This window comes from Mytilus edulis, chromosome 8 (assembly GCF_963676685.1).
Source record: "Mytilus edulis chromosome 8, xbMytEdul2.2, whole genome shotgun sequence".
NCBI classification, from domain to species: Eukaryota; Metazoa; Mollusca; class Bivalvia; order Mytilida; family Mytilidae; genus Mytilus; species Mytilus edulis.
Window position 1 is genome coordinate 12,317,705 of NC_092351.1, and position 27,492 is coordinate 12,345,196.

The following is a 27,492-nucleotide window of genomic DNA, read 5'->3' on the forward strand; positions in this document are numbered from 1 at the left end:
TTTCACATGGGGAATGGTTGTATGCAGAGTTAAAGTTATTTTAGAATTAATTTCAAAATAGACCGAGATTTAAAATTATTCAGAATTTTTATGAATGCATATATGGCAGAGACATGTGTATATATATGTGTATCTATGTCTCTGTATATGGTTAATACCACTACGCGAGTAAAATGATTTTGTTGTTTGTCGTTCAAAGAAATATAAACACCGTAATATGGTGCCAAAGGAACGTCACGATCCATAAAGGGAAAATTAACAATAGGGAACGCAAAATTAGTACTTCAGTTACATGCCAGAATCAATACTGGGCTACTCCGTCATCCAGTTTACTGAATTATAAATATAATATTCGTGCGCAAATGGAAATAAACTGTCAAATTTTACCCGAAGACTTTAATTAACAAATAAAACTTTTTTTTATAAATATTCTCTTAGCTGTTCAAAGTAAGTACAAAGAAATGTCTTGATATTCCTAAACGGGTCATGCTTGAAATAGCCGTTGGCGGAATGTTTACGTTTAGAACGGTAAATCGCCAAAGGGGAAATTAAATGAAAATAGAAACAGCACAACAGTAATGCCAACATTGTTTTAGTGGAAAATTCCCTTAATTCACATCATATTAATGTAATCACTAATTAAGTATACAAAGTAAGTTTTGTATCGTCTTCTGTGCAACATAAAAACATAAATAAACACATTTGACTTCTTTGAGTAGTGTAATATACTCTACTGCCAGTACTGGCTCGCTCGTGCTTGTCGTGTGTACGATTTGCTGCGGCCAAGGCATGTTTTTATGTTCAATGACTTACTCGATTGAGTGAATACAAATGTTGTCCACGAGACTGCTTAAGCTGTCTTTACCTTAATGATTGTAACTGTCTTTAAGTTATTGCCATTGGTAAGTGAAGGTCAATGAGTTATTCAGGACCTAGTCCAATTAATTATGAGGTCTTGGAAGAGGGTTACTAAGTAATGGAGGTACATTCATGATGTATAACGGTAAAAATTCTTGCCAAATGACGTAAACGGTAATTTTAAGTGCATGACGATAAAATGTACACCTTCTTTTAGCCGATAAAAAAATCCGCTGAATTTGATGAATCACTCTTTTTTTTCTCCCAAAAATAACGGTAACAATAAATATTTGAGACATTAGACGAATCACAGTAAAACTAATTTGACGCTAACGGTAGCTGAAAATGATCGTGTGACGGTATAGGGCATTACCTCTTGAAAGGCTATTTTAAATTTTTGCTTTGACACCTTCCTGCAGTCCGTTAAAATTTTACCGAGTTTGGTTAAAAAAAATATTTTATACTCCTAAAATGAAGCATCTTGTCATCTCACATGACCCGGTCATCCTATCAGCACAGATGTTGGTTCTGATAATTTTAGCAACATAATTAGTCCCTGGAACATTAGAATTCTATATTTAAAGCTACAATAAGATTAAATCACTTATTCTAGTGATTAATTTGTACTACTTTTAAAAATACAATGTAGGTAATTATTAAAGAAAGACAACTCTTACTTCCAACCTTTCTGGACATAATATTACTTGAATCAGTGATTTAGAAAATGACTCATTTAAATAAGTCCCCTGACTGATGAGACAACTCTCCACAAGAGACCAAATGACACATAAATTAACATTAATAGGTCAGTCAGGGGTCTACTTGTACTAGTAATTTTTATTTCCTTGAAGAAGTAAATTTTAATACTTGTGTAAGTGAATTTTATTTACTTGTATAGGTAAAAAAAAATGGCTAAGTTATGTCCCTTAGACATTAAGATTTTTTTACTTACATTGTATATAAGTGAAAAAGTCATCCTATCTTCTTTTCTTAAATTCTTTGGATTTCTTTGATTAAATATAATTTTTAATTGTCTGCCCTTTGCAGATGTCTTTACTATTCATTTAAGTGTAATTTAATGGACAAGGAAAATCCCATTTGTCTGTTATCTTTAGAACACTGGTCATTTACAAGCCCTCAAGGAGCAATTTTTGAAGGCCTTGCGCAACTACTTAAGGGGGCTCGCGGGTATAAATCATTTTTATGCCCCACCTACGATAGTAGAGGGGCATTATGTTTTCTGGTCTGTGCGTCCGTCTGTTCGTCTGTCCGTTCCTTCGTCCGTCTGTCCCGCTTCAGATTAAAGTTTTTGGTCAAGGTAGTTTTTGATGAAGTTGAAGTCCAATCAACTTGAAACTTAGTATACATGTTCCCTTTGATAAGATCATTCTAATTTTAATGCCAAATTAGAGAATTTATTCCAATTTCACGGTCCACTAAACATAGAAAATGATAGTGCGAGTGGGGCATCCGTGTACTGTGGACACATTCTTGTTTTTTTCTAATATAGGATTTCGCTATATTTTTTTATAAATGAACTTTATCATCATGATCATATACTTCATAGAAAAATTAAATAAAAAAATGGGGTCACCGTTCATTTAAGCTCACAATCTGCCTCTGAAAGAAGCATACATTTTTGTTAATGTCCTTTTTTTCTGTTGAACTTATAGGAGAAATAAAGATAATATCGAAATAAAAAAAGAACTAAATTACAGAAATCGCTTAGATTTTACAATTATGTAGTTTATGTACAGCATGTACAGCTTATTTGAAAACAATAATAAAAATATAGGTCACCGATTCTTTTTGGTGATTCTTGTACCATATCATAAAGTAATAACTAATTGTGTAATAAATAAAATTTGTATTGAAAAAACAAATGTTTGATTTTTTGCTGAAATTTTTGTACCCGCAAGCCTCCTTTTAAAAGATCTCTGCGCGATCAGTTTCCTTGTTGAATTAATGAGAGGAAACATTGAGCTCTAATAAAAAATTATGAGTCAACTTGGTACCAATCATTAAAGGCATGTTTTTACATTTCAAAACTTGAGAACTTTTGTGGGGTTGTAAAAAAAAATTACTTCTATATATATACAAGTAAATTTTTTAGAAAATTAAGGGTAGATTATCCAAACATTATAAATTACCTATATATAAGTTTGGTTTTTTTACCTCTTCAAGTTAATAAAAATAACTTGTACGAGTATTACCCCTGACTATAGGTCACCATATAGTATTCCAGTAGTAAAACTGCTGGGTCATCTGGATGCACCTTTGCCAAGCTAAATGTATGACACTAAACAAAAAATATAAAACATGAAAGATGCGTATAAACATGTTATTTTGCTTACAAAGACATTTTCTGGCAACATATTGACTTTTACTTACATTTTATTTTTTACACAAACTTATTTTACGTGCCTTATACTGTTTATAAGAATGTAAATAGTAGGAAAAATTGAACAAGAAATCATAGTCAATATAAAATAGTTTGATGAGCGAATTTGTTTGGTATTGTATCTGCCCTTATTTATTTTAGATTGTCAATGAATGCACATGCTTTCTTGTGAATGTCACACTGAAAGCGTTACACTCGTGACATTTTGAGGCACTTTTTGGGACATTATTTTTTGTATAGAGCACATATATACTGCTACAATCTTTTGTAGTAAGAACCAACTGATCATAATATATTATCAAACATAAAAACATCACAAATATATTTATTATATGTATATGTAGTATCATACAAGAGACTGACCAGAGGTTTAAAGGAAAGTCATCATTTTTTTTAAATACCCTATACATGTATATGTAAGATCACTTGATTATATTACATAGTTGTCATGATTTTTAGTGGAAGAAGACGTCAAGTCTTCTGAAGACTTAAGGGGCCGACCATTTGCATTGAGTCTCCGTATGCCGCATTCATTTCGTGTATTACAATTTCAAAACAACTTAGATTCCTGACACCGATTTTTACACATGATTAGGCATCTGAATCATTTAATTTCTAAATTATGATTGTAAAACAATCACTATCGTAAATATGACCCTTTTATTTATGTAAATTATTAGATTTCATCTCATCCACATGAACGTTATTTGTTTACTTGTAACAGGATGTTTTAACTGTAGATATTTGTATTACGCATGCGTGAATTTGGTATTGGGACAACTCGCCCTGTTTAGAAGTTCGCCCTTGAAGTTACGAATTTGCAATCCTGCATACAAGAAGATTTTGTTTTTATATAAATAAAAGGATATATAAAGTGTTGTCTTTATTCATGGTTTTCCTTTGTCATGTGAATTAGATGCCCTTCGTAACATACATGTGAACCTTCCGTTAAGGAGAAAAAACTCCCGTGTATGAAACTTTTCAGACGCCATATTTGATCATTTCTTACTACTGTACGGGTGTAATTGACACCTGTGTTAAATTTTACCTGAACATCAAAGAAGATGTATAATTATATGGCTTCACTTGACAGCTTGGGTGTCAAACATACTGGTAATCAACGATGTTTACCTCCGGCTAACTGCCGTTGTGTTATCAAAACGATGTGTATTGGGAATATTGAAATACTTTTTTGTTACTTCCCTTTGTTTTATCCTGTTTTCAGTTATTTTGCTTTTAAAAATGTAAATTGTAAAAAGACTATAAATGATTAATATTTTAATCAAATAATCATAAAAGGATGTTGATTAAATGAATTTAAATGATTTTGGACAAATAAAAAAATTAAAATTTATAAATTATTTTAGCAATCTAGACCTCCTTTCAAGGATTAAATTGAAGTTTATATGCTAAATTTGTTGACAACTGATTAGAAGTCAATAACAATATGTGCAACTAGACTAATAAAAGGTCTAGTAGATAGATTAATTCCTAGTAAAATCTTGAAATTTAAATTTGTAAATGTTAGTACAAATTAGATTTTATTGTGTAAGCTAAGAAATAGCAAGACATTTTACACTGTTTTTAAGTCTTTTTTAATAAGCTTTCTACAAATATGACTTTCATAATGCTTAAAATCCATGCAGTACTAGTGTTAGTGTATGCTATTTTTTTAAATTAATTTACGATGTTGCAAATATACATGTGGAGCTTATTTCTTTCTTATTTGTCTATACATTTACAAATGATAAGGAGATGGAGACATGAACAAAAATATATACAGATAAGATATATAATATAATGATTCATTTGCAAGCAGTGAACAATCATTTGTCAAAAACAAAACAAGACAAAACAAGAAACAGATTCTTCTTATTATTTTATAGAGAGGCAATAAGGGAACTATAAACATTACAATTTGATGGAAATTTGAAGAAAAAACACAATTTCTACATCATTTGGTTACATTTACGACAAAATTTATGTCAATAAAAAAACATGATGTTTTGACCATTCAGTACTTAATAGATGCATAGTTCTTGGGGAAAAGTTTCATCAAATAATATGAATATAAATGACTTTTTTTGTGCTCATTTTTTACAGTGGGTTGTGATGATCTTCCAGTTAGGTTACCCTCATTTGGAGTGTTGTTCCCAACCTGTTAAAGGTCCATCTGCATAATTCAAAATTGGAAATTTCAACAAGCATCTAATATTCTTAATTTGGAAAATAAACCCTTGTCTGCTAGCTTCATGTATATTTTTTCTTCCGATTTAATATATAACTAGAATCATGCAACCAGACTTAAGGAAAAGGCATGTAAGTTCATCATACAAATATGACACTTTTTCTAGACAATCCAGATCTTGCAAAATACGTCGCTAAAAATTGTAACCTTTAAAATTGTTTTTTTTGTCCAGTAAAAACCCATATGGGAACTTTCAAAAGTTGACAGGTATGTAACAAGTCTTGCTATTTTAATGCTCCATTTATGGGCATTATGTTTTCTAGTCTGTCCGTCCGTCCTGCTTCTGGTTATAAAGTTTATGGTCGAGGTAGTTTTTGATGAAGTTGAAATCCAATCAACTTGAAACTTAGTACACATGTGTTCCTCTTGATATGATCTTCTTAATTACTGCCAAATTAAAGATTTTACCTAATTTTCATAGTCAACTGAACATAGAAAATGATTGTACGGATGGGAAATCCATGTACTTATGACCTTTTCTTGTTTGAAGAAAAAAAAATGCATTTTAAAGATAATGGAACAAAGCAGCCTGGGTAAGTGGGGCTGCTTTTATGGTAATTCAAGTTACCTTTTATTCACCTTCTTCCACTTCAGAGCTATCAGCTCTTTGATTACTTTTGTGTATTTATTGACTGTACAAATTTATGAAAATGTTTGAGATCTATTATGACTATGAAAGATCAAAGGATTCTTTGAATTTTTGCATGTCCATGATGTCAATGTACATTTGTACATACTTTCTTGCTTTATATTTGTTCCTCATTTTTAACTGCACACATTTCACTGTGATTATACTTATGAAATAACATTGTTTTAATTTTTCAGATAAACAATGGGTCAGACTTTGTCTGAACCTGTAACGACAAAGTTAACAGCAACATGTCAGAATTCATTTGCTAAAGTTGGCTCTTCATGTATGCAGGGATGGAGAATAAGTATCCTTTATCATGTTTATGACTACATGGACATGTATTTATTATATATATATAATACATTCTTGTATTGCAGATACACAGGTATGTTTTATTGGCAGAATTTTGTTGCAATGTTAGTAAATCTATTGAACTCCTGCAGGGGAGGATCCAGCTATTTTTAAAAGAGGGTGTTCCCAACCAAGGATGAAAAGGGGGATCCAACCATATGTCCCAATTCAAATGCATTGATCCTACCTCACTAATAAGATAAATGTGTTACACAGTGTGCTAGTGAGCTGATACGATATTTATGGGGCCTGTACATGGAATTTACTGACCCCATATATATCTTATTAGATCACTAACACACCATGTAACTAAAAATATCTTTTAGCATTGTGTAGTATTTTACTTCACCATATTTGAATATAATTTCATTATATGACTGTCCACACTCTTGACTTTTGAAAGTTCTTGTGAACTTGAAATTGTAATTGTTGTAATGTATATATATTCAATCAGAATGAGTTAAATTTTGTATTTCATTGGTTCATACAATGTATGGCATGTACAATTATAGACTATCCCTCACTGTCAATTCCTACTGGTAAAGTAAAGATCTAGAGTAGGCAGACCTAAACCCGTAAGATTATTTAGGATTTAGCAAGTCAATTTTGGAGGTGAACCTTTTATGTTGAGTTACTTATGTCTATGTTTATAGAAGAAGTGCTATTTGTTTCCTTAACATAATCAGATATGGAAGATGCCCACACAGAATTACTGTCAATGCCAGGAGATAAAGATACACACTTCTTTGGTGTCTATGATGGACATGGAGGTATGTAACTATTCACTTATTGATAACTTTTACTAATCATGCTAGTTATGGGGATAACTGAAAAATGACTTACCGGTAGAATTTTTTTACCCATTCTGTTTGGTTTTAATCTTGTATTGCATTGACTGCTTTGGGAGTCCCATAGCCATAGCTTACTGGCAGATGTTCCTAGTGTCATGTATGTTCATTTGTTATTTGCATTTTCTGGAATCTGGTTGGAGATTTGCATGGGGGATATATGAGCACATATAATTGACCTTGTTAACAAAAAGTGAGATTAGAATGGTAATTGATGTTGAAATCAGAGAAGTCCTGAAGTATAATTTATAGTTTGAACTTCAAGAAGATTATGGACTCAAACATTCTTTGTCTGTGTCCTAATTAAATATAAATAAGCCTAACATTGCATGCATTGTAAGGGGACACTGCCAGGGAATATAATTAGCATATATATTATCCATAGAAATTCCAAATATAAGCTCTTTTGACATGAGTTGACAGAATACAGGTCAAGATATGAAATGTTTTCACCTACATGTATAGCGTATACATTGGATGACCCTGTCAAATTATTAATGTTCCTGTCCCAAGTCAGGAGCCTGTAATTTCATGAATTAGGTGGTTGTCAGTTTTTGCTGTTTCTCATATTTCTTTTTGTTCATTATTTTGTACATTGATATAAAATATTTGGCCCTAAGTTTTCTTGCTGAAATTGTTTTACATTTGTCATTTTGGGGCCTTCTATGACTGACTCAGCAGTATGGGCTTTTTTCATTGTTGAAGGCCATACGATGACCTATATTTGTTTTAAAGAACAAAAAAAAAGGTTTTCTAGTTATTGCCCTTGCACCTTTGATAGATAGCACATGTGCAATCCAGAACATTGGAATTCTGTTCCTCTCTTACCGGTATATTGAGTATTTATTATATTCAAACTTTTGGTGTATATTTGATCTTGTTCTTATATACATGATATATATATATGCACATGTTTGTCCCCTGCAAGACAGATGCAGGAGACTTGGAAAAAATGGGAGTATCGAGCAATGACTTGAACATTTTAAAAAATCAGTGCCTATCATCAATTTTTAATAGAGTTATGTCCCTTTGAAATAGTTTAATTACATGAAAAATTGCATTGTTGGTGCCCTCATGTGTACATTTCTTGTAAGATTTATGAAACTTGTATTATAAGTTTATATCAGCAATGTAAACATGTGTAATATTGGACGTTCAAAAATCAGTACCTTTTTTTTTTTTTTCTTTTTTTTCTTTTTTTTTTTTTTTTCTTTTTTTTTTTTTTTTTTTTTTTTAAATCGGTACCTATCAATTATTTTTTTTCAAGTTCCCCTTGGAAATATTAATTCTATGGAAAATTGCATTAAAAGCGCTTTCATGTGTACAATTTTTGCCCGATTTTTATCAAATTTTAACAAGAGTTTATATAAGCAATGTTTTGGATGATTTGGAAAATCTGTTCCAATCAAAAAAATTTCAAAGAATTATACATAAATGGCTCTTGGAAATATTTAAAATTAAATATATCAGAAATACCATTACATTTGCTGTCAAGTCCTTCTTTCTCAAAGATATTGAGGGGCCTAGGTTGCCAAGTGGTTTAAGTAGTAACTAATGTAATCACTAGCCAGTCAACACTGAGGTTGTGAGGTCGAACACCACAGGTGCACTCAACTCCATTCTTAATTGACTAGGATTGTCAGTTTTCCTATTGAAGGTTGGTGGTTTTCTTCCTGTATTTGGCTTCATTCATCAATAAAAACTGGCCGCCACGAAATAGCCCAATAGCAGCACTTGCTTAACCCTTTAACCCCCAATCCCGCCTGTAGGCGTGATGGCGACAACCATTTTTTGATGGCCCGTATGACCCTCCATACTTTTTTTGAACTGCCCCAGCTGAACTGTCATGATAGCAGGGACTTCAACCAAGCAGTTCATGGTCCATCAACTCTTCTCAGATGTCTGTTCATGAAAATATGGCACTTTGGAAGCCGTTTAAGAGTTCAAAATCGGAAAAACATGAAAAGTAGCCAAAATCAGGTGGGGGTGGGCATCTTTTGATGGCCACTACGTAACTGGAAGTGACTGTTGGTAAAAACTATTATCATATATGCATGCATAGGTGGTATAGGAACACAACGAGGTATAATATGGCCAATAGGAATCTAGTCTGTAAAATCTAGGTCACCGTTTTGTCAAAAATCCATAAAAACGGACATTTAGGCAGATCTGACTTGACAATAATAAATCCCAAGCAAGACACTGAAGTCCAATATACTCCCAGCTAGCATGAATGGACTACTGTAACTATAGGGTAATACTTGAATGACAAAAAAACACAGTCGTGTCAGTGTTCACCTCTTAAGGTCGTTTTGAAATCGGAAAATAGACGGAAAATTACCATTTTTCACTGGGGGTGGGTTCAAACCCCAGTCTTCACGACGAGTGGCAGCCCAGGCAGCCCAGGCTGGTAAAATTGCTCTCAGGCCTGTAAAAATCAGACCTACAGGCCAACAGAATCTAACTAAAAATTTTCAAAAATTGAGCTGCGGGCCTGTAGATTAAGCAGTTCAGCGTGAAGACTGAAACCCACGAGAAAATAAAACACCTCCCACCCCACCCCCCACCCATGCCATCCGCCCCCAAATCCCAATAAGTAGTTTAATAGATGAGCATCAGTTACAGCATCAGGAGTTTGCTCATTTGCATATAATTTGCATATGTTTGCAAATTTTCGAAAATGCCTGATTTTCCAAAAATGTCTTGGGGGCGAATGAGTTAAAACACAAAAAATATAAATGTAAAAAATTAGAGAAAAAAAAATCTTTTTAGTTCATGTACTGATGCTGTAGTTAGTGCTCTTTAAGATAAAATATGTGCAAAGCACAAGACATTGCTATTGAAACTCTGTTCTTTTATTAGAAACATTACTTAAAATTGGATTTAAACACTTAAAAAACTAACATGTTAAAAGACTAATAATTATCTACCATTTCATTGTTTTTTTGGGGTTTCCTATAAACATGATAAAAGAAGTAATCTGACACATATCTCTCATGAATGTAACAAGTGTATAGAATGTACTGATATTACTATGATTAGTTTTGCAATATTATTTTTTGTTGCTTAATGAGCGATGCTGTATTTGATAAGTTGTAAGAGTTTGGTATTCTTGTACATTTTTATTTATCCTATAATTGAAATATTGATTTAGTTTGCATCATTGTTACTAATGATAATTCATCTAGAATACCAAGTACATATTAGGCTTTTCAATATTCGTAATGAAACTTTTCTAATAATGACAAACTGTTAGAAAAGGACTATTGAAAAATCAATATGTTAAGATATATATAAACTTAAACAGGTAAATCATTATAGCAAATCTTTGTAAGTGTTTTCTTCTGAAAAAAAAGATGAAATTCAAATATACAGTTAAAGTTAATACCTGAGAGTTTCCATGGCATAGGGAGTATTATGAGCATGATAAATAGAAGACAGTAAATTGATGATTGGGAAAGGGCATATTTGTTTTTCTTTCAATTTTTTATATAAATAAGGCCGTTAGTTTTTCGTTTGAATTGTTTTACATTGTTATTTCTGGGCCTTTTATAGCTGACTATGCAGTGTGGGCTTTGCTCATGTTGAAGGCCGTACAGTGACCTATAGTTGTTAATTTATTGGTCATTTTAGTCTCTTGTGGACGGTTGTCTCATTGGCAATCATACCTCATCTTCTTTTTTATATATCAATTATAGTGGGTTGACATGAGATAAAAATAAAACCCTTCGTTTTGATGGTCAATATGACATTTGTATGAAGTGTTCAGTGATGAGCCTTATCCTGAACACTATAAAAAGTATCATAAGTTCCTGTTCATACGAGATAATAACTTGACATTTGTAGTCTCCTCTGCACAACTTTTCTAGAACATATGTATTTAGAAGGTTAATAGGTTAACAGTTATTTTTATACGACCGCAAAATTTGAAAAAATTTTCGTCGTATATTGCTATCATGTTGGCGTCGTCGTCTGCGTCGTCGTCCGAATACTTTTAGTTTTCGCACTCTAACTTTAGTAAAAGTGAATGGAAATCTATGAAATTTTAACACAAGGTTTATGACCACAAAAGGAAGGTTGGTATAGATTTTGGGAGTTTTGGTCCCAATATTTTAGGAATTACGGGCCAAAAAGGGCCCAAATAAGCGTTTTCTTGGTTTTCGCACTATAACTTTAGTTTAAGTTAATAGAAATCTATGAAATTTTGACACAAGGTTTATGACCACAAAAGAACGGTTGGGATTGATTTTGGGAGTTTTGGTTTCAACAGTTTAGGAATTAGGGGCCAAAAAAGGGCCCAAATAAGCATTATTCTTGGTTTTCACACAATAACTTTAGTTTAAGTAAATAGAAATCAATGAAATTTAAACACAATGTTAATGACTACAAAAGGAAGGTTGGTATTGATTTTGGGAGTTTAGGTCCCAACAGTTTAGGAATTAGGGGCCAAAAAGGGACCCAAATAAGCATTTTTCTTGGTTTTCGCACCATAACGTTAGTATAAGTAAATAGAAATCTATGAAATTTAAACACAAGGTTTATGACCACAAAAGAACGGTTGGGATTGATTTTGGGAGTTTTGGTTTCAACAGTTTAGGAATTAGGGGCCAAAAAAGGGCCCAAATAAGCATTATTCTTGGTTTTCACACAATAACTTTAGTTTAAGTAAATAGAAATCAATGAAATTTAAACACAATGTTAATGACTACAAAAGGAAGGTTGGTATTGATTTTTGGAGTTTAGGTCCCAACAGTTTAGGAATTAGGGGCCAAAAAGGGACCCAAATAAGCATTTTTCTTGGTTTTCGCACCATAACGTTAGTATAAGTAAATAGAAATCTATGAAATTTAAACACAAGGTTTATGACCATAAAAGGAAGGTTGGTATTGATTTTGGGAGTTTTGGTCCCAACAGAATAAGGGGCCCAAAGGGTCCAAAATTAAACTTTGTTTGATTTCATCAAAATTGAATAATTGGGGTTCTTTGATATGCCGATTCTAACTGTCATGACTGTGTATGTAGATTCTTAACTTTTGGTCCTGTTTTCAAATTGGTCTACATTAAGGTCCAAAGGGTCCAAAATTAAACTTAGTTTGATTTTGACAAAAAATGAATCGGTTAGGTTCTTTGATATGCTGAATCTAAAATGTACTTAGATTCTTGATTATTGGCCCAGTTTTCAAGTTGGTCCAAATCGGGGTCCAAAATTAAACTTTGTTTGATTTCATCAAAAATTGAATAAATGGGGTTCTTTGATATACCAAATCTAACTGTGTATGTAGATTCTTCATTTTTGGTCCTGTTTTCAAATTGGTCTACACTAAAGTCCAAAGGGTCCAAAATTAAACTTAGTCTGATTTTAACAAAAATTGAAATCTTGGGGTTCTATGATATGCTGAATCCAAAAATGTACTTAGATTTTTTATTATGGGCCCAGTTTTCAAGTTGGTCCAAATCAGGATCTAAAATAATTATATTAAGTATTGTGCAATAGCAAGTCTTTTCAATTGCACAGTATTGCGCAATGGCAAGAAATATCTAATTGCACAATATTGTGAAATAGCAAATTTTTTTTTAATTAGAGTTATCTTTCTTTGTCAAGAATAGTAAGCAAGAAATATCTAATTGCAAAATATTGTGCAATAGCAAGATTTTTTTTTAATTGGAGTTATCTTTCTTTGTCCAGAATCAACTTAAATCTTTGTTATATACAATATACAATGTATATACAACTCGTCTAAACATCAACCCAACAATGTTAGATCTGTAAATTTGCTTTCGCAAATTTTTGGTTCTTCCCTCGCCGGGATTCGAACCCATGCTACTGTGATATCGTGACACCAAATCGCCTGCACTGCAGCCGTCCCGCTAGACCACACGACCACCTGGGCTCTCAAAAAAAGAGCTTTTGCTGGCCGTGTGTTACCTTTCCACGTCAGTTTTAATCTAGCGGCGTACTGCAGTACATGATATATAAGGCATGAAGATGTTATTGTTACAGATCAGCTAAATTATGTATATTCACTTTTTACTACCAACTGATAAATTAAAATAATCTTTACCATTCAGTGATAACAAGCAGTTTTTTTACATATTAATATTTTATGATGTATTTAAATGAGTAGTTATTGTTGCAAACTCCATTAGAAATTTTAATTGAGATTAGTTTTGGAATAAGGGAAAGGGGGATGTGATTAAAATAATTGGGTTCAATTTTTCTCATTTTAAATTTCATAAATAAAAAAGAAAATTTCTTCAAACATTTTTTTGAGAGGATTAATATTCAACAGCATAGTGAATTGCTCTAAGAGAAAACAAAAATTTTAAGTTCATTAGAACACATTCATTCTGTGTCAGAAACCTATGCTGTGTCAACTATTTAATCACAATCCAAATTTAGAGCTGAATCCAGCTTGAATGTTGTGTCCATACTTGCCCCAACCGTTCAGGGTTCAACCTCTGCGGTCGTATAAAGCTGCGCCCTGCGGAGCATCTGGTTAAACATGTTAAAGAAAATATTTAAAAATAACTTGTGAGACCTTCCTAAAATGTCAACATTTGTTACCATACAACACAGTTCAATTGTACATGTTAAACCAAAAACAGAAACAGATATTTGTAGTAAGACTTTTAAGCATGCAAACATGGGTATTGACCAAAAAATTGTGAAACAACTTAAACATACAAAAGCATATAAAGAAAATAGAATCAGCCTTCACGCTTAACTTTTGAGTCCACAAGCAAAAAGCTCAATTTATGGAAAATTTAAGTTGGATTCTGTGGGCTTGTAGAAAAAAAATTAACAAGCCTAAAAGCAATTTTACAAACCAGCAATGTGGTAGGACTTTCAGTTAATTGTAAAGACTGTAGAATTTAAAGTTAAGCCATAGGATATTCTAGTAGCATAGCCATAGGTTTTCACAGGCATGTTATGGAAATAGTTACTTTATTCTAACTCATCTGGCTGAAAAAAAAACATCTGATACAATTTTCTCCTCAACTGGAATCAGTGTTAGTGCTTTTAAAAGGCTGGTCCTATGAAATAAGTGGACACAATTATCCTTGGGATGTATACAAATTTACCATTACCGGCATTAGATCTAATCACAAAGAAAGGTTCATTCATAATGTTCATGACATTTCACAATGTTTTGAAACTGATCGTGACCATATGATATTTAAATTCATATGAAACAAGTTTCTCTTAATTTGAATATTATCAAAATTATTTAGTCAATGAATGCATGTATATACTAAACTAAGTCCTGTTAACACATTTTTCTAATATTATTACCAATTTACAAAGTGTTATCGACAAATAATATTTCATTCAGTGGTTGTTGATGGCAAGCTGATTTTAAAACTTTCAAGTTTGTTGCTGAAGTTTTCTCGAAAGTGACTTTACTAAACAATTGTTACTATTTACTTTCCAGTATAAGTTTGTTTTCATTCTTTAATGAGAGGTCTTGTAATTAAGGTAACTGCATATGTGAAAATATCTGTGAATGAGTGTATGACAACATAATAATTCTATTTATAGCAATACATTCATGTGATTTGATAATTTAAAACACATGAAACATAATCAATGTTTTTTTTAATTTTGAAGCTTCATAATGTCTTTCAATATATATTTTTTCCTAAAATGTACGGTAGTGATCATGAAAAGTTAAACTTCTCTGCAAAAGTGTGAAAGCTGTTCATATTATTTTTGTATAAATTTTTTTTTTTTTAAACTTCTTAGCAAAATGATACTTATCATGCTTATGAATAAGTACAAATGAAGTATATTTCATGCTTAGGTAGTAATTTGTTGTAGAGAAACCAGAGCTTTAATGAGTTTATATCACACTGAAAAGATAAATCAATATCTAATTAATACTGTGGCCATTTCTTTACCATGCTGTCCTCATTATTGTTAACACATTTTATAGTAAAAGGTCTTTACTTGTAATTAGAAAGTAAAGGTTCCCAATCGACTGCCGATAACTAGAGTATAGATTTAAAAACTTTAACATTCTTATATAAGAATTAAACACAGGTAGGATCATATCCATCATACCATGCATACATCATACATCATGTAAACCAGATTTCAGTAAAGATGGAAGTGTTGATGTATTTGCAGGTGTAGACATTTTGTATGAAGCTAATTAAATTACAAAGTAGGATGTACTTTCTCTATAATGGATAACCTGACACTGATATTCCTATCATCTTAGTTAAAACACCTGTAGTATAACTTACATGCCTCATCATGTAATGATGTAATATCTAAAGCTTAATGAGGACAAAAGATGAAGTGATTCTTTTAAAGAGGTGGGGTAGGATTTTTTTTCTCCATTATGATCCTTTAGTTTGTTTCTCAATCTGAAATTAAAATATCATGAAATATAAGAATTGAATGATCCTTAAAAGCATGAAAGGAAAATAAATGTGATAGTTCAAGGACAGATCTTTTTAATTACTAAAAATTTAGAAATTATTGATATTTTTTATTGGATAAAGATTGCATTGCAAAATTTAAAACCCTGTTACTGACTTGATCTCTAAATCTTTCAAGGCTTATCACTACCTTTTAGATATACACAAAATATGCGCATTGATTAAAACATTCTATAAATCCTATCCAGAAATATTTTCAATGTAATGTATGCATGTTTAACCCCGCCGCATTTTTGCGCCTGTCCCAAGTCAGGAGCCTCTGGCCTTTTTTGTCTTGTATTATTTTAACTTTTAGTTTCTTGTGTACAATTTGGAGTTTAGTATGGCATTCATTATCACTGAACTAGTATATATTTGTTTACAATGGTTTAGGGGCCACCTGAAGGACGCCTCCGGGTGCGGAAATCTTGTTATATTGAAGACCTGTTGGTGACCTTTTGCTGTTGTCTTCTCTATGGTCGAGTTGTTGTCTCTTTGGCACATTCCCCATTTCCTTTCTCAATTTTATCAGATATTCAAGTCACAAAATGATAATACACCTGTCAAAAAAAATTACATAACTTTTGCAAGTTGCAAGAATATAATTATATAATATCTGTTCTAAAAATAAAAATGATGTCATTGTGTCATTGGAGTTATCTCCCATTGTCCAGAATTGTAGTTGAATCACCTGCAACCAATGCTATATTTAATTTTACTTCCCTCTGATAAATTTAAGCAATATTTACCCTTCAGTGCTTACAAGCACTTTGATTAATGCTATTAATGGGACTGAAAGATTATCGCAATAATAAAAAAATATGCATTCTGATATCTAGTACATACAACTGTCTGAGGATTTTCCTGAAATCCTAATTTAATTAATCTTGCATTTTAGTCCATTCTTCAAAATTCACAACAATAAATTTGCAACATTATTTCTTAATCTACAGTCATGAGTAAACATGTTAAAAGGGATGCATAAAGTCTTTAAAGTTTTGTTATATTTTTTTACAGGTGCCAGAGTTGCTCAGTACGCAAGCCTACACTTACATAAGAAAATATTAGCACAACCTTATTATTGTAAGTACACAGAAAGGAAAAACATATTTTAAGAACCTTTTCTTATTTTTTTACAGACCAATTAGGAGTTATTGTATAAATTATTAATATTTTCATATAATCATTAAGATATTAGCCTTCAAGAATTTTTGAGTTCAGTTTTGACACACCAGTGTTCTTGTATATATTCTGACTACAGAATCATAGTACAGTGTAACTAAATGTGAAAAAATGTGAAAAAAGTGCAAGACAAAAGATAAGGACTACAGTAGCTATTATTTGACATTATTATTTTTTTAGTCATATTAAGTTTTATATACCTGATAAATGGTTAGTTCTGCAGAACTGAAACATTTGCTATGTGGTCATGATCATTAGATAGAAGTTTAGCATGATGAGTGTATACTGAGCTAATATTAGTTCATAATGTCTGTTCTCTTTCCAGCTCAGGGAAACATAAGTGACTCAATACGAAGGGGCTTTTTAGCTCTGGATGAAGAAATGATGAAAGATGAGTTAATGAAAGATGAGTTGGCAGGAACAACAGCTGTGATAGCTATCCTTAAAGGCAGTGATATTTACTGTGTAAGTTAACAAGTCTTAAAAGACAGTCAGCGAATACAAGACATAACTTATTAAGGATGCTAAAACAGCTGCAACTGCATGTGCTACTTGTATAAAGCTTTCAGAAGGTAGAAGACCTAGATGCTTTTTATGCCCCATTTATGGGCATTTTGTTTTCTGGTCTGTAAGTCTGTTTGTTCTTTCATCAATCCGTTCGTCCGTCTGTCCCGCTTCAGGTTAAAGTTTTTGGTTGAGGAAGTTTTTGATGAAGTTGAAGTCCAAACTTAGTACACATGTTCCCCATGATATGATCTTTCTGATTTTTAATGCCAAATTAGAAATTTTACCCCATTTTCACAGTCCACTGAACATAGAAAAAAGTAAGATCACAAAAATACTGAACTTAGAGGAAAATCAATTCGAAAAGTCCATAAACCATGTAAACACATGGCAAAATCAAATAACAAAACGCATCAAAAACGAATGGACAAGAACTGTCATATTTCTGACTTGGTACAGGCATTTTCAAATGTAGAAAATGGTGGATTAAACCTGGTTTTATAGCGCTAACCCTCTCACTTTGATGACAGTCTCGTCAAATTCCGTTATATTTACATTGATGAGTAAACTAAACAGACACAATAAATAAAATGGTAAAAATATGGGTACATCAGTCATCATCCTATAACAATTTTAAAAGGGACAATTTAACAGAACACAAAAACATCTATCTACGAACACATTCATTGATTTGTGTGTCTGACGTCAGAATTTTTTTTTAATATGTCACTTAAATTTGTCGTTCAATGTGCATGCAAACAATTTTAAAATTTACATAGGCAATGTTAGCATGTAGGGTTAATAAATCAAAAGTATGTAAGAATAAATATCAGAAATAGACCGAGATTGAAAATAGTCCAAAAGTTGTATATAGAATTTATAAGAATCCACAAATAGTTAATTCCACTATCAGTCATCATCGTATAACAATTTTAAAAGGAACAATTTAACAGAAAACAAAAACATCTATCTACAAACACATTCATTGAATTGAGTGTCTGACATCAGAAAATTTTATACGTCACATAAATTTGTCATTCAATGTGCATACAATCAATTTTAAAATTTACATAGGCAATGTTAGCATATAGGGTTAAAAAATCAAAAGTATGCAAGAATAAATTTCAGAAATAGGCCGAGATTGAAAATAGTCCAAAAGTTATACAGAATTTATAAGAATCCACAAATACAATGTAGTAAATTCCACTATGATTTTGACGTTAATGGTTCAACGTATTTTGTAATTCATAATAGAAATATATCATAATCACATAAACTAGAACAATATCATACTGATGGGATCTTTTAAAGTACAGAGTCACGTTATAAGAACCAAAGAAATACAAAAAGTCGCATATACAAAGCACAACACCAAAAATTGAAAGACAATACAAACACATTGACGAGATGTATAAGTACAGAGCCACGTCAAATGGATATCACACAGAACAATCCAACAGTAAAAGTAATATTGATAATAGAACAAAGACAAATGAAAGAACTTTAAAACACGTTGTTAAGATGATAAACAACATCAGTACGCAGAATCTATACATCAAGACCATCATGTATTATTTGTGAAGTTGATACAGAATATTTATCAACAAGGTCTTGGTACCTTCCGATGAACTTTTTTAGAAAATGATAGTGCGGATGGGGCATCTGTGTACTTGGAACACATTATCTTTCGTCCCTCTTTTATATAGATGCCTTAAAAATGTTACAAACCCTCTGTCTGTCATATATCATTTGTCCATGACCTTTTATTCATGAAAAAGTGACTGTTCAGAAACCTTTTGGTCATGTGAATTCTTACTTATGAGTAATAGGATAACTGTACATGTACATTAAGTATGTGGGATCCATGTAAGGTTCATCTTTTCTCGACCCGCAATTAACATGAATCAACGATGATGCTTTGTTTATAATACTTGTAGTAAAACCTTCTTAATTAAGACTTTAAACAAGAGTAAAGCAGGCAAGATATTTGAGCGTGTATTTCAAACAAGATATGTCCAGATGCCTTAAATACAAAGGTCTATTATGATTTGATAGTTAACAGATACTTTGCAGATTTGGTCCCATACAATTGATTCTTCCAGCATGCCCTAATTTTCAAACTCTCTTCCACCAGTAGCTTTAAAAATTGAAATCCTTCTGCTTTTAGGTGATTTCAACACAGAAAAGGAGTAGGTCTGGTAAGGGCTGATTTTGGCCTCAAATTTCAGGTTCATCTAACGAAAGATTTTGGACACTTTATAAACATTAAGTGTCTATTTCAATTGATTCAATTAGAAAGATTTTAACTGATTTAGTCATTAACAACACTCTGATTGAAGCTTAAATGGAAAAAATCTATCAAATATGCCAAAAAATGTCACTTTTCAGATTGTTTTTGTCAACAATTTTAGCATTTTAGTTAAATTTTAGACGGTTTCTGTCTTAAATGAAAGTGGCCGCATTTGAGTTCATTCTTAATATTGAAATGTAAGTTGTATTTGATGATAATACATATATGACATAACATATACAAAGGTTGAGGATGAACACAGATGCGGCCACTTTCATTTAAGACGGAAACTGTTTAAAATTTAACTAAAATGCTAAAATTGTGAAGATTTCAGTAATTTATCATGACTTAATGATGCTTATACCCGCTATATGTGCATTGTATTGTAAAAAAACAGCCCATATTTATGCAGGTATCAGAAGCATTCTTTTTTCAAATAAAAAGCTAAAAGTTTACATTTTAACAATGTTGTAAAACTGCTATATTTTGGGGCCAATAAGGGTCTTACCATGCTTACTGGACCTACTCCTTTGTAAGATTTCATTTCTGTTATATCCATTGATGTCATTCCCTGATATCAATTTTGTGCAACTGATAAAGATCTAATAATGTATTATCATCAAATTCAAGAAATTTGGACAATTAGATAGGCTTCACTTTGGCAGGATGTTTAATACACAAATAAAATCCTATTTTTTTATATTTAGGTGTTTGATTACTTATTTTTTCAAAATTAGTCTGTAGCTTTGACATCTTATTATGAATATGGCAAATGCAAAAGTTTAACAAAAATGTGATACATTTAGTTTTGATATCAAAATGAACACCTTATTAACTCTCTTAGAACAATGCAGATTGTGAATTGTCATTTTGTGATTGCATAAAAAAAAATAATTGTTATTTCAGGGAAACGTTGGCGATTCTCGTGCAGTAGCCAGTGTACGAGGTGTTGTTGAACAATTATCGTATGATCATAAACCAAGTAATGAGTTAGAGGCTCGACGTATAACAGCAGCTGGGGGCTTTGTGGAATTCAACAGAGTCAATGGTAGTAGAAACATCAAATATTTTTTTTTAAAGAATTTTATTTTATATGTGATTAACTTTGAAATGTTAGAATTAGAGATATGATATATATTGATATGCACATAAATTTTGTCCGACCTTATTTTTTTTTAAAAGATCAAACATATTTATCATGTTACATTGAAAAGTTTAGTTTAAGAAATGTAGAAAACAATGATTGTGTTTGAGAATATGAGGTTTTAGTTTGAACAAGAATTGAAGAATTATTGGTTTCCTTTTTGAAGTGTCTTTTTATTTTACAAAATTGAGTAGGATTTGATTTATTGCAGTAATTTTCAATCTCCCTGTGTACACATTTGAGCAAAATTTATCTCCCTGCCAAAACAATTACTAATTGTATTTTATGTTTTAAATGTAAAAGAGTGAAGAAAATGTTTTAGCTTTGCATTCTTAAGATAATGTTTTTTATTGTTTTTAAATGTAAGTAAATTAAAAACAAATACATTACTCTTACTGAATTATAAGACGAACAACAATTCCATAAGCATGATAAGTGTTTATTGAAAACTCAGTATATAGAATTGGTTCTCGTATGAGGAAAGGAATAGTAATGGGGTTTAATCTAATATTCTCATTTGTATAAAAAAAAAATACTCATTTACAATATCCTATATTTAAAGGTAATTTAGCTTTATCAAGAGCATTAGGAGATTTTGTATTCAAGAAAAATGAAACCAAAAGACCAGAGGAACAAATAGTAACTGGTATGTATATAGATACTTTTCAAAACAGTTGTGGTACCATGAACTAGTAGTGTAATTAAACAAAACTTATTTAATATATTTCAGTTTAATATATTTCAGTTTAATATATCCATTCAGGGCTTTCCATTGAAGCCGGTAGCCGGCAGAAATCCGCCGTTTGCGGTGGCTTCAAGTGCCGGCTACTTCACTGACAAAAATATAAATTCAAAAAGACAAAAATATCTTTTTCAAATGTTTACAGGCAGCCAAGAGATGTATTGTCGCAAATTCGCGGTCACGATAAACAAGGATGAAAAGTCAGTGTTTACCTTGGGCTAAATATAGTTCATATGTATTCAGGTCACTGGTTGGTTGTCTATTTAAAGTCAGAATGCATTGTTTCTTTTCAAAGATAACAAGAGAGACGTTCCGGTAGTCATTGAACGATAACAATAGAGATGTTCCGATGGTCATTAACTCGTTGGCTTTTTTTTTGGCTTTTAAAACGTGAAGACAATCAGATAGGATGACAATCTTATATTATGGAATAATAGCAGTCAAATGAAAGAAAATATAGTAGATCATATTTTTCAGAATCTGGAAAACAGTATCTTTTGAAGTTCATTTTTCAAAACCCACGTGGTGTTCAGAGAATCAAGGTCAAAAACGAAAGTAGAATATTGTCGACTCGACCTCAAATAAATAACATTTCCAAATGATTTATGTATCCGACTTATTGAACAGTATACAAAAAAAGCGAAAATCAGACGATATATCAATTTTCTGTCAATGCTTGAGAAATAATTGTACGATTTAGATAAGTGTAACAGTCTTTATAGAGAAAAGGGGGGTCATTTGTTTACAAATGCACGTAGTTATGCAAAATAAATCGATCAAGATTTCTAACAAACCGAATTATTATATAAATAAAACTCCTTTAAAAGTAAATGAATTTTAAGCATAAGGTAATAAAAATAAAAAACTATAACATAAAAAAAATATATTTCTTTGAGATTTTTTTTTTTCTTTAATTTCATACATAAAAAATGGTCATTTGAAAGATGAAATTAGGTGCCAGGAGATTACGAGAATGCAGGATTTTGCTCTATTTATGCCAGAGCTTCTGGGGGCCTTAAGCGGCCCCCAAACCCCCTGCCATAAGGCACCAAGCTTACAGCTTGGTGGGCGTCCGGCTTCGCCGAATGCATGTTACAGCCGCCTATAATTTTAATTGAGCCTTCTACTTCAATTTCAAGGGAAAGCCCTGTCCATTATAATAAGTTGCTGATCTCTGTTTTAGTCCAATTAATGTTCAGATTTGATAAAATAAAATTGAAAAAGTAGAATGCAAGCACTAAAAAGTGAGAATGAGGTGCCAATTCATAATGTCTTGATATAGGATTACATTATTTTGATTAATTTTTCGGGACCAGATGAGCATTTTGCTAGTGAATGCCTCTTTAGTGATGGTTGAGAGTGAGACCAAAATACTTAATAAACCTTATTAAAAATACAGAGTTATATCATGAAAGAGGATCAAAGGTGTGGCCAAAGCTGGGCAAGGAATCAGATTTGCATGAGGGAGATATATTTTAGTTTTAGATTTTTTCCAAAATTTTGTGGCAGCAAATTTTAAGTCTTAAAAACACAATCTATATCCATATTTTAATGCTAGTACATAATCAAGTAGAAGCTACTGGGCTGATGGTACACTCAGGACTGCAGAGGTGGCCACAGACCACAATTAATTCCTCTATCAGTTCTTTATAACCTTTTGCATCATTAAAAAAATTGCACCATGCACTTTTGTCCAATTTTTTGTGTGTGTAATGTATTGTCCTAGTCCAAATATATATCCAAAATTCAGAAAGATTGAAGCAATCACTTTTACAAATTTAGCCAATACACATCCATACCCCTATTGACAAGTCAAGAGATGTTCCGAAAACTGTAAATATCACCTTTTTGCACTTGACCTAATCACTCATTCCATATCAAAATCAGTTAAAATACAACCTCTAAAAATTTATTTGACCTCTCTTCTTTCATTTCCACCCAAAAAGATTTAAGGAATGAGTGAGGAAAGGAAAGAAAAAAAATTAAGGAAAAATACACTAATTAAAAGGAACTATATTCGTGAACAACGAAAAGCGGGGTCATTAATTGTGGTCTTGGGCCTATTAGGGGCCTAAAACTTGACCAATTCTAATAAAACTTGGCATGATTCAAGCTTAGTATATTATAAAACAGGTTACAAAGTTTCAAAGCCATATGATACCAAATAAAAAAAATGTGGCATTTTTTATATCTGAATTTTGGGTGCTGAATTGTGGCGTTGAATTAGAACAATTAAAACTATCAAATTTGAGCTTCTAAAAACCAAAAGATACCAAAACTAACACTTTTTAATGTCTCTATGTATAAGTTAACATCTATTTAAAGCAACAGAAAGCATATTTCATGTATCAGACTTATGCAAAATGGCCAGAAGTTAATTTTATATGAGCCTGTGCCAAAAAATAGAGGTTTTCAATTAGGGTGAGGCCTTATATCAAATGTAATATTTTTCACTTACCACAATTTTCTGAAGTTGTTAAGTTATCAAACAAACTTTAACAGGTTATAAATGTACTTTTGATGGAAATATAAGTTTCAAATAGCATAACGCATGTGGATAAAATGGTCTTTAGCAATGTTATGCTTAAAAAAACAGATTGCCAGTTTAGGCCGTTCCCCACATTTGCATATTTAAAAGCATATAAATGATATGGGAGATGGAGATATACTTCTTTTTGCTAAAATCTGTGCTCAGATATGATAAAACATGGAGCCTGGATGTAACAAGACTGTCACTTTCAACTATATATGCAGACAGTATGGTCTGATGCAAAGGTTATTAACTTTACTGTTTAAAAACTGAATGAAATGTCAGCCTCAAAAGGCCAATATTTAAACCACTAGCTTTCCAACAGAAGAAAGTAAAGGTAGTCTGTGAAACAGAAATGGTTAAGCAACCAGTAATAAGTGTTTTTGATGTAGGTTCAGTGCAATCTGTTTTGGAATAAAACTTTTAAGTGCATAGAACTTCACATTTCACCTGCTGCGTATACTGACCGTTAGACTTAGACTATTAAAACAGCACATTTTGCACTCTTTTTATGTTTTTATCTACTTTTTTTTGTGTTCAGAGTTCACAAATAAGTTAAACAACTGAAATAAATACCACAAACACAAATAGATATCAGAAAAAAACTGTCAGAGAGAAATTAAGCATGCTGTTTTTGAAAAAATAGTGAAAAAAGTGAAAAAGCTACATTTTAGGCATTTAACCTGAAAAGTGACTTTTTCACAAAATTTCTATCAAATGAAAGTGAAAATCATTTCTTCTCATATAGTTTGACAAATCAATACCAATAGATCATTCAGAAAAGATGCCAAAGTAAAAATTCTAAATTTGCTGAAATGCACCTCTTAGGCCACAGACCACAATTAATTCCTCTATCAGTTCTTTATAACCTTTTGCATCATTAAAAAAATTGCACCATGCACTTTTGTCCAATTTTTTGTGTGTGTAATGTATTGTCCTAGTCCAAATATATATCCAAAATTCAGAAAGATTGAAGCAATCACTTTTACGAATTTAGCCAATACACATCCATACCCCTATTGACAAGTCAAGAGATGTTCCGAAAACTGTAAATATCACCTTTTTGCACTTGACCTAATCACTCATTCCATATCAAATTCAGTTAAAATACAACCTCCAAAAATTTATTTGACCTCTCTTCTTTCATTTCCACCCAAAAAGATTTAAGGAATGAGTGAGGAAAGGAAAGAAAAAAAATTAAGGAAAAATACACTCTAATTAAAAGGAACTATATTCGTGAACAACGAAAAGCGGGGTCATTAATTGTGGTCTTGGGCCAGGTAACTGCCCAGGGGAAGTAATAAAATCATGTATACAAATTTGGTTGATTATCTCCCATGACAAGTATTAGAACATACCTGTTATTTGCTCATTTATGCAATATCTGTGACATTACATCTCTTAAAAAGGAAGTAAACAGGAACAGAACACAAATCTGATCTTGTACTTATCATTCTGTAATTATATATATAATGTAGACATCAAGTAAAGAGAAATAGTTAAAACTCTGGCTGAAAGGACATACAAAGCTATTTATAATGATGCAAAAGAAAACTATAAAAAAACTATCTGTATCTAGTTTTGTATGATTAAAAAGAAAGGATTTGGTGGTAAACTATCATGCTTATATTTGTATACTTATAGCTTATCCTGACGTTGTCCAGAAACGTATAACATCTGACCATGAGTTTATTGTTCTTGCCTGTGACGGTATTTGGGATGTTTTAACTAACCAGGAAGTTGTCACATTTGTCAGGAGCAGGATAGCTCAGGGAATGCAACCAGATATGGTAAGTACTATGTATTATATCTGTACTGGTCAGAAGAAAAACCATAAATATAAAGTTTAAATATATCTTAGAATATGGAGGCCTCGGTGGACGAGTGGTCTATAGCTAAGTAGTTACTACTGTAATCACTAGCTAGTCAACACTGGGGGTTTGAGTTCAAACCCCGCTTGTGCAGGTGCACTTGACTCCAATCTTAGTTGACTAGGATTGTCAGTTTTCCTATCGAATGTCGTGGTTTTCTCCAGGCACTATGGCTTCATTCACCAATAAAAACTGACCGCCACTTAATAGCCTAAACGCGGTTCTTAAAATTGTCTTTAAAACACCAAAAATCAAAAATCAAATCTTAGAATATGGCAATGTCACAAAAATGAATCATTACAAAAAGTTTGGGTTATTATTCTGCTTTGTTTTACTGTAACAGTTCTAAATCCTAGAAATGAAACTGATAGTTGTGCAAGATGAGTTATCTACCCTGATTTTGCCTTTTACAGTGCATTTGGTATCGAAACTTCACATACAACCAAATGTTATAACAAAAATACTGTACCCCTAGACAAATAGAGTCTTCCATAAAAACTGACAAAATTAAGTGCTATCAAACAACAGAACAAATAAAAAACTGACATATTCTAAAATTGGAACATGCATTTTCCAAAGGAGATGATGGGGTTAAAAAAGGTTTTATAGCTAGCTAAATCTCCCTCTTGTATGAGAGTTAAACAAATTCTATGTCTTTCATTTTTAAGGGACAAACTAAAGTATGTGAAGATTGTAATGTGAGGAGTTATTTTATATTTTCAGATTTGTGAAGAATTAATGACTCGATGTTTAGCTCCAGATTGTGAGATGGGAGGTTTAGGCTGTGATAATATGACTGTCATTATCGTGTGTTTTCTTAGTGGAGGAACATATGATGACCTCGTTAAACGTTGTCAACGACCCAGTCCTGCTGGTCCTGTAACAAATATGACAAAGTACTAAAAAAATTGTTATGTAGAGAATTTTATTTTATTTATTATTTATATTCACTGTTGATTTTTCCAAAAGTCAGTTGGAGATACGAAAAAAAATTAAATGTTATTTATTTCCAAAAACCTGACTGTATCAGGGCTTGTTTGTCACATGGCAATGAATTTCTCGAATTGAAATTTTTGTATTACTTCTGAAAAGGGTATTGTTTGGAGGGTAGATTTTTATTATGATACAAAATATATCCAGGATAGGGTTGATGGCAGCTTAACAAGCCCTGATTTAGTAGTCGGAGAACGGAAGTATCATATTACCCAGTGAATGTTTTGTTCCACTGGTCAGTTGTTTGTTCCACTGGTCAGTTGTTTGTTTTAAAGTCTTTGTTTGTTAAACAGTTATTTATTTATTTACATTTGTTATGCAAGACCATAGGTCACCTGTGGTAGTGATACAAGGCTAGAATAAACTAAACAGAGACACATTAGCATCCCTCCATGTTCTTCTTTCTAATTAATTTAATGTGCAACATAACATTGACTTCTAGTAATACACTGTTTTCTGTTACACAATGGCTACT

The 27,492-nt window shown here is 31.8% G+C and overlaps 1 protein-coding gene across 4 annotated transcripts in view; it reads left to right on the forward strand.

Moving 5' to 3' along the window:
* The first annotated feature begins 337 nt into the window (after positions 1-337).
* The window catches only part of LOC139484824 (probable protein phosphatase 2C T23F11.1), a 32,097-nt gene continuing 4,942 nt past the window's right edge, over positions 338-27,492 (forward strand). For 2 of the 4 annotated variants that reach the window (XM_071268812.1, XM_071268810.1), the window contains exons 1-9: positions 515-652; positions 6,333-6,442; positions 7,176-7,259; positions 16,779-16,844; positions 17,269-17,408; positions 20,644-20,785; positions 21,444-21,527; positions 25,798-25,943; positions 26,748-26,920. In XM_071268812.1, coding sequence (XP_071124913.1) covers positions 6,340-6,442; positions 7,176-7,259; positions 16,779-16,844; positions 17,269-17,408; positions 20,644-20,785; positions 21,444-21,527; positions 25,798-25,943; positions 26,748-26,920 — 938 coding nt within the window. In that variant the 5' untranslated portion in view covers positions 515-652; positions 6,333-6,339. Of the gene's footprint in view, positions 448-514; positions 653-6,332; positions 6,443-7,175; positions 7,260-16,778; positions 16,845-17,268; positions 17,409-20,643; positions 20,786-21,443; positions 21,528-25,797; positions 25,944-26,747; positions 26,921-27,492 lie in introns of those variants that run through there. The other 2 variants (XM_071268814.1, XM_071268811.1) reach the window with 2 other exon arrangements.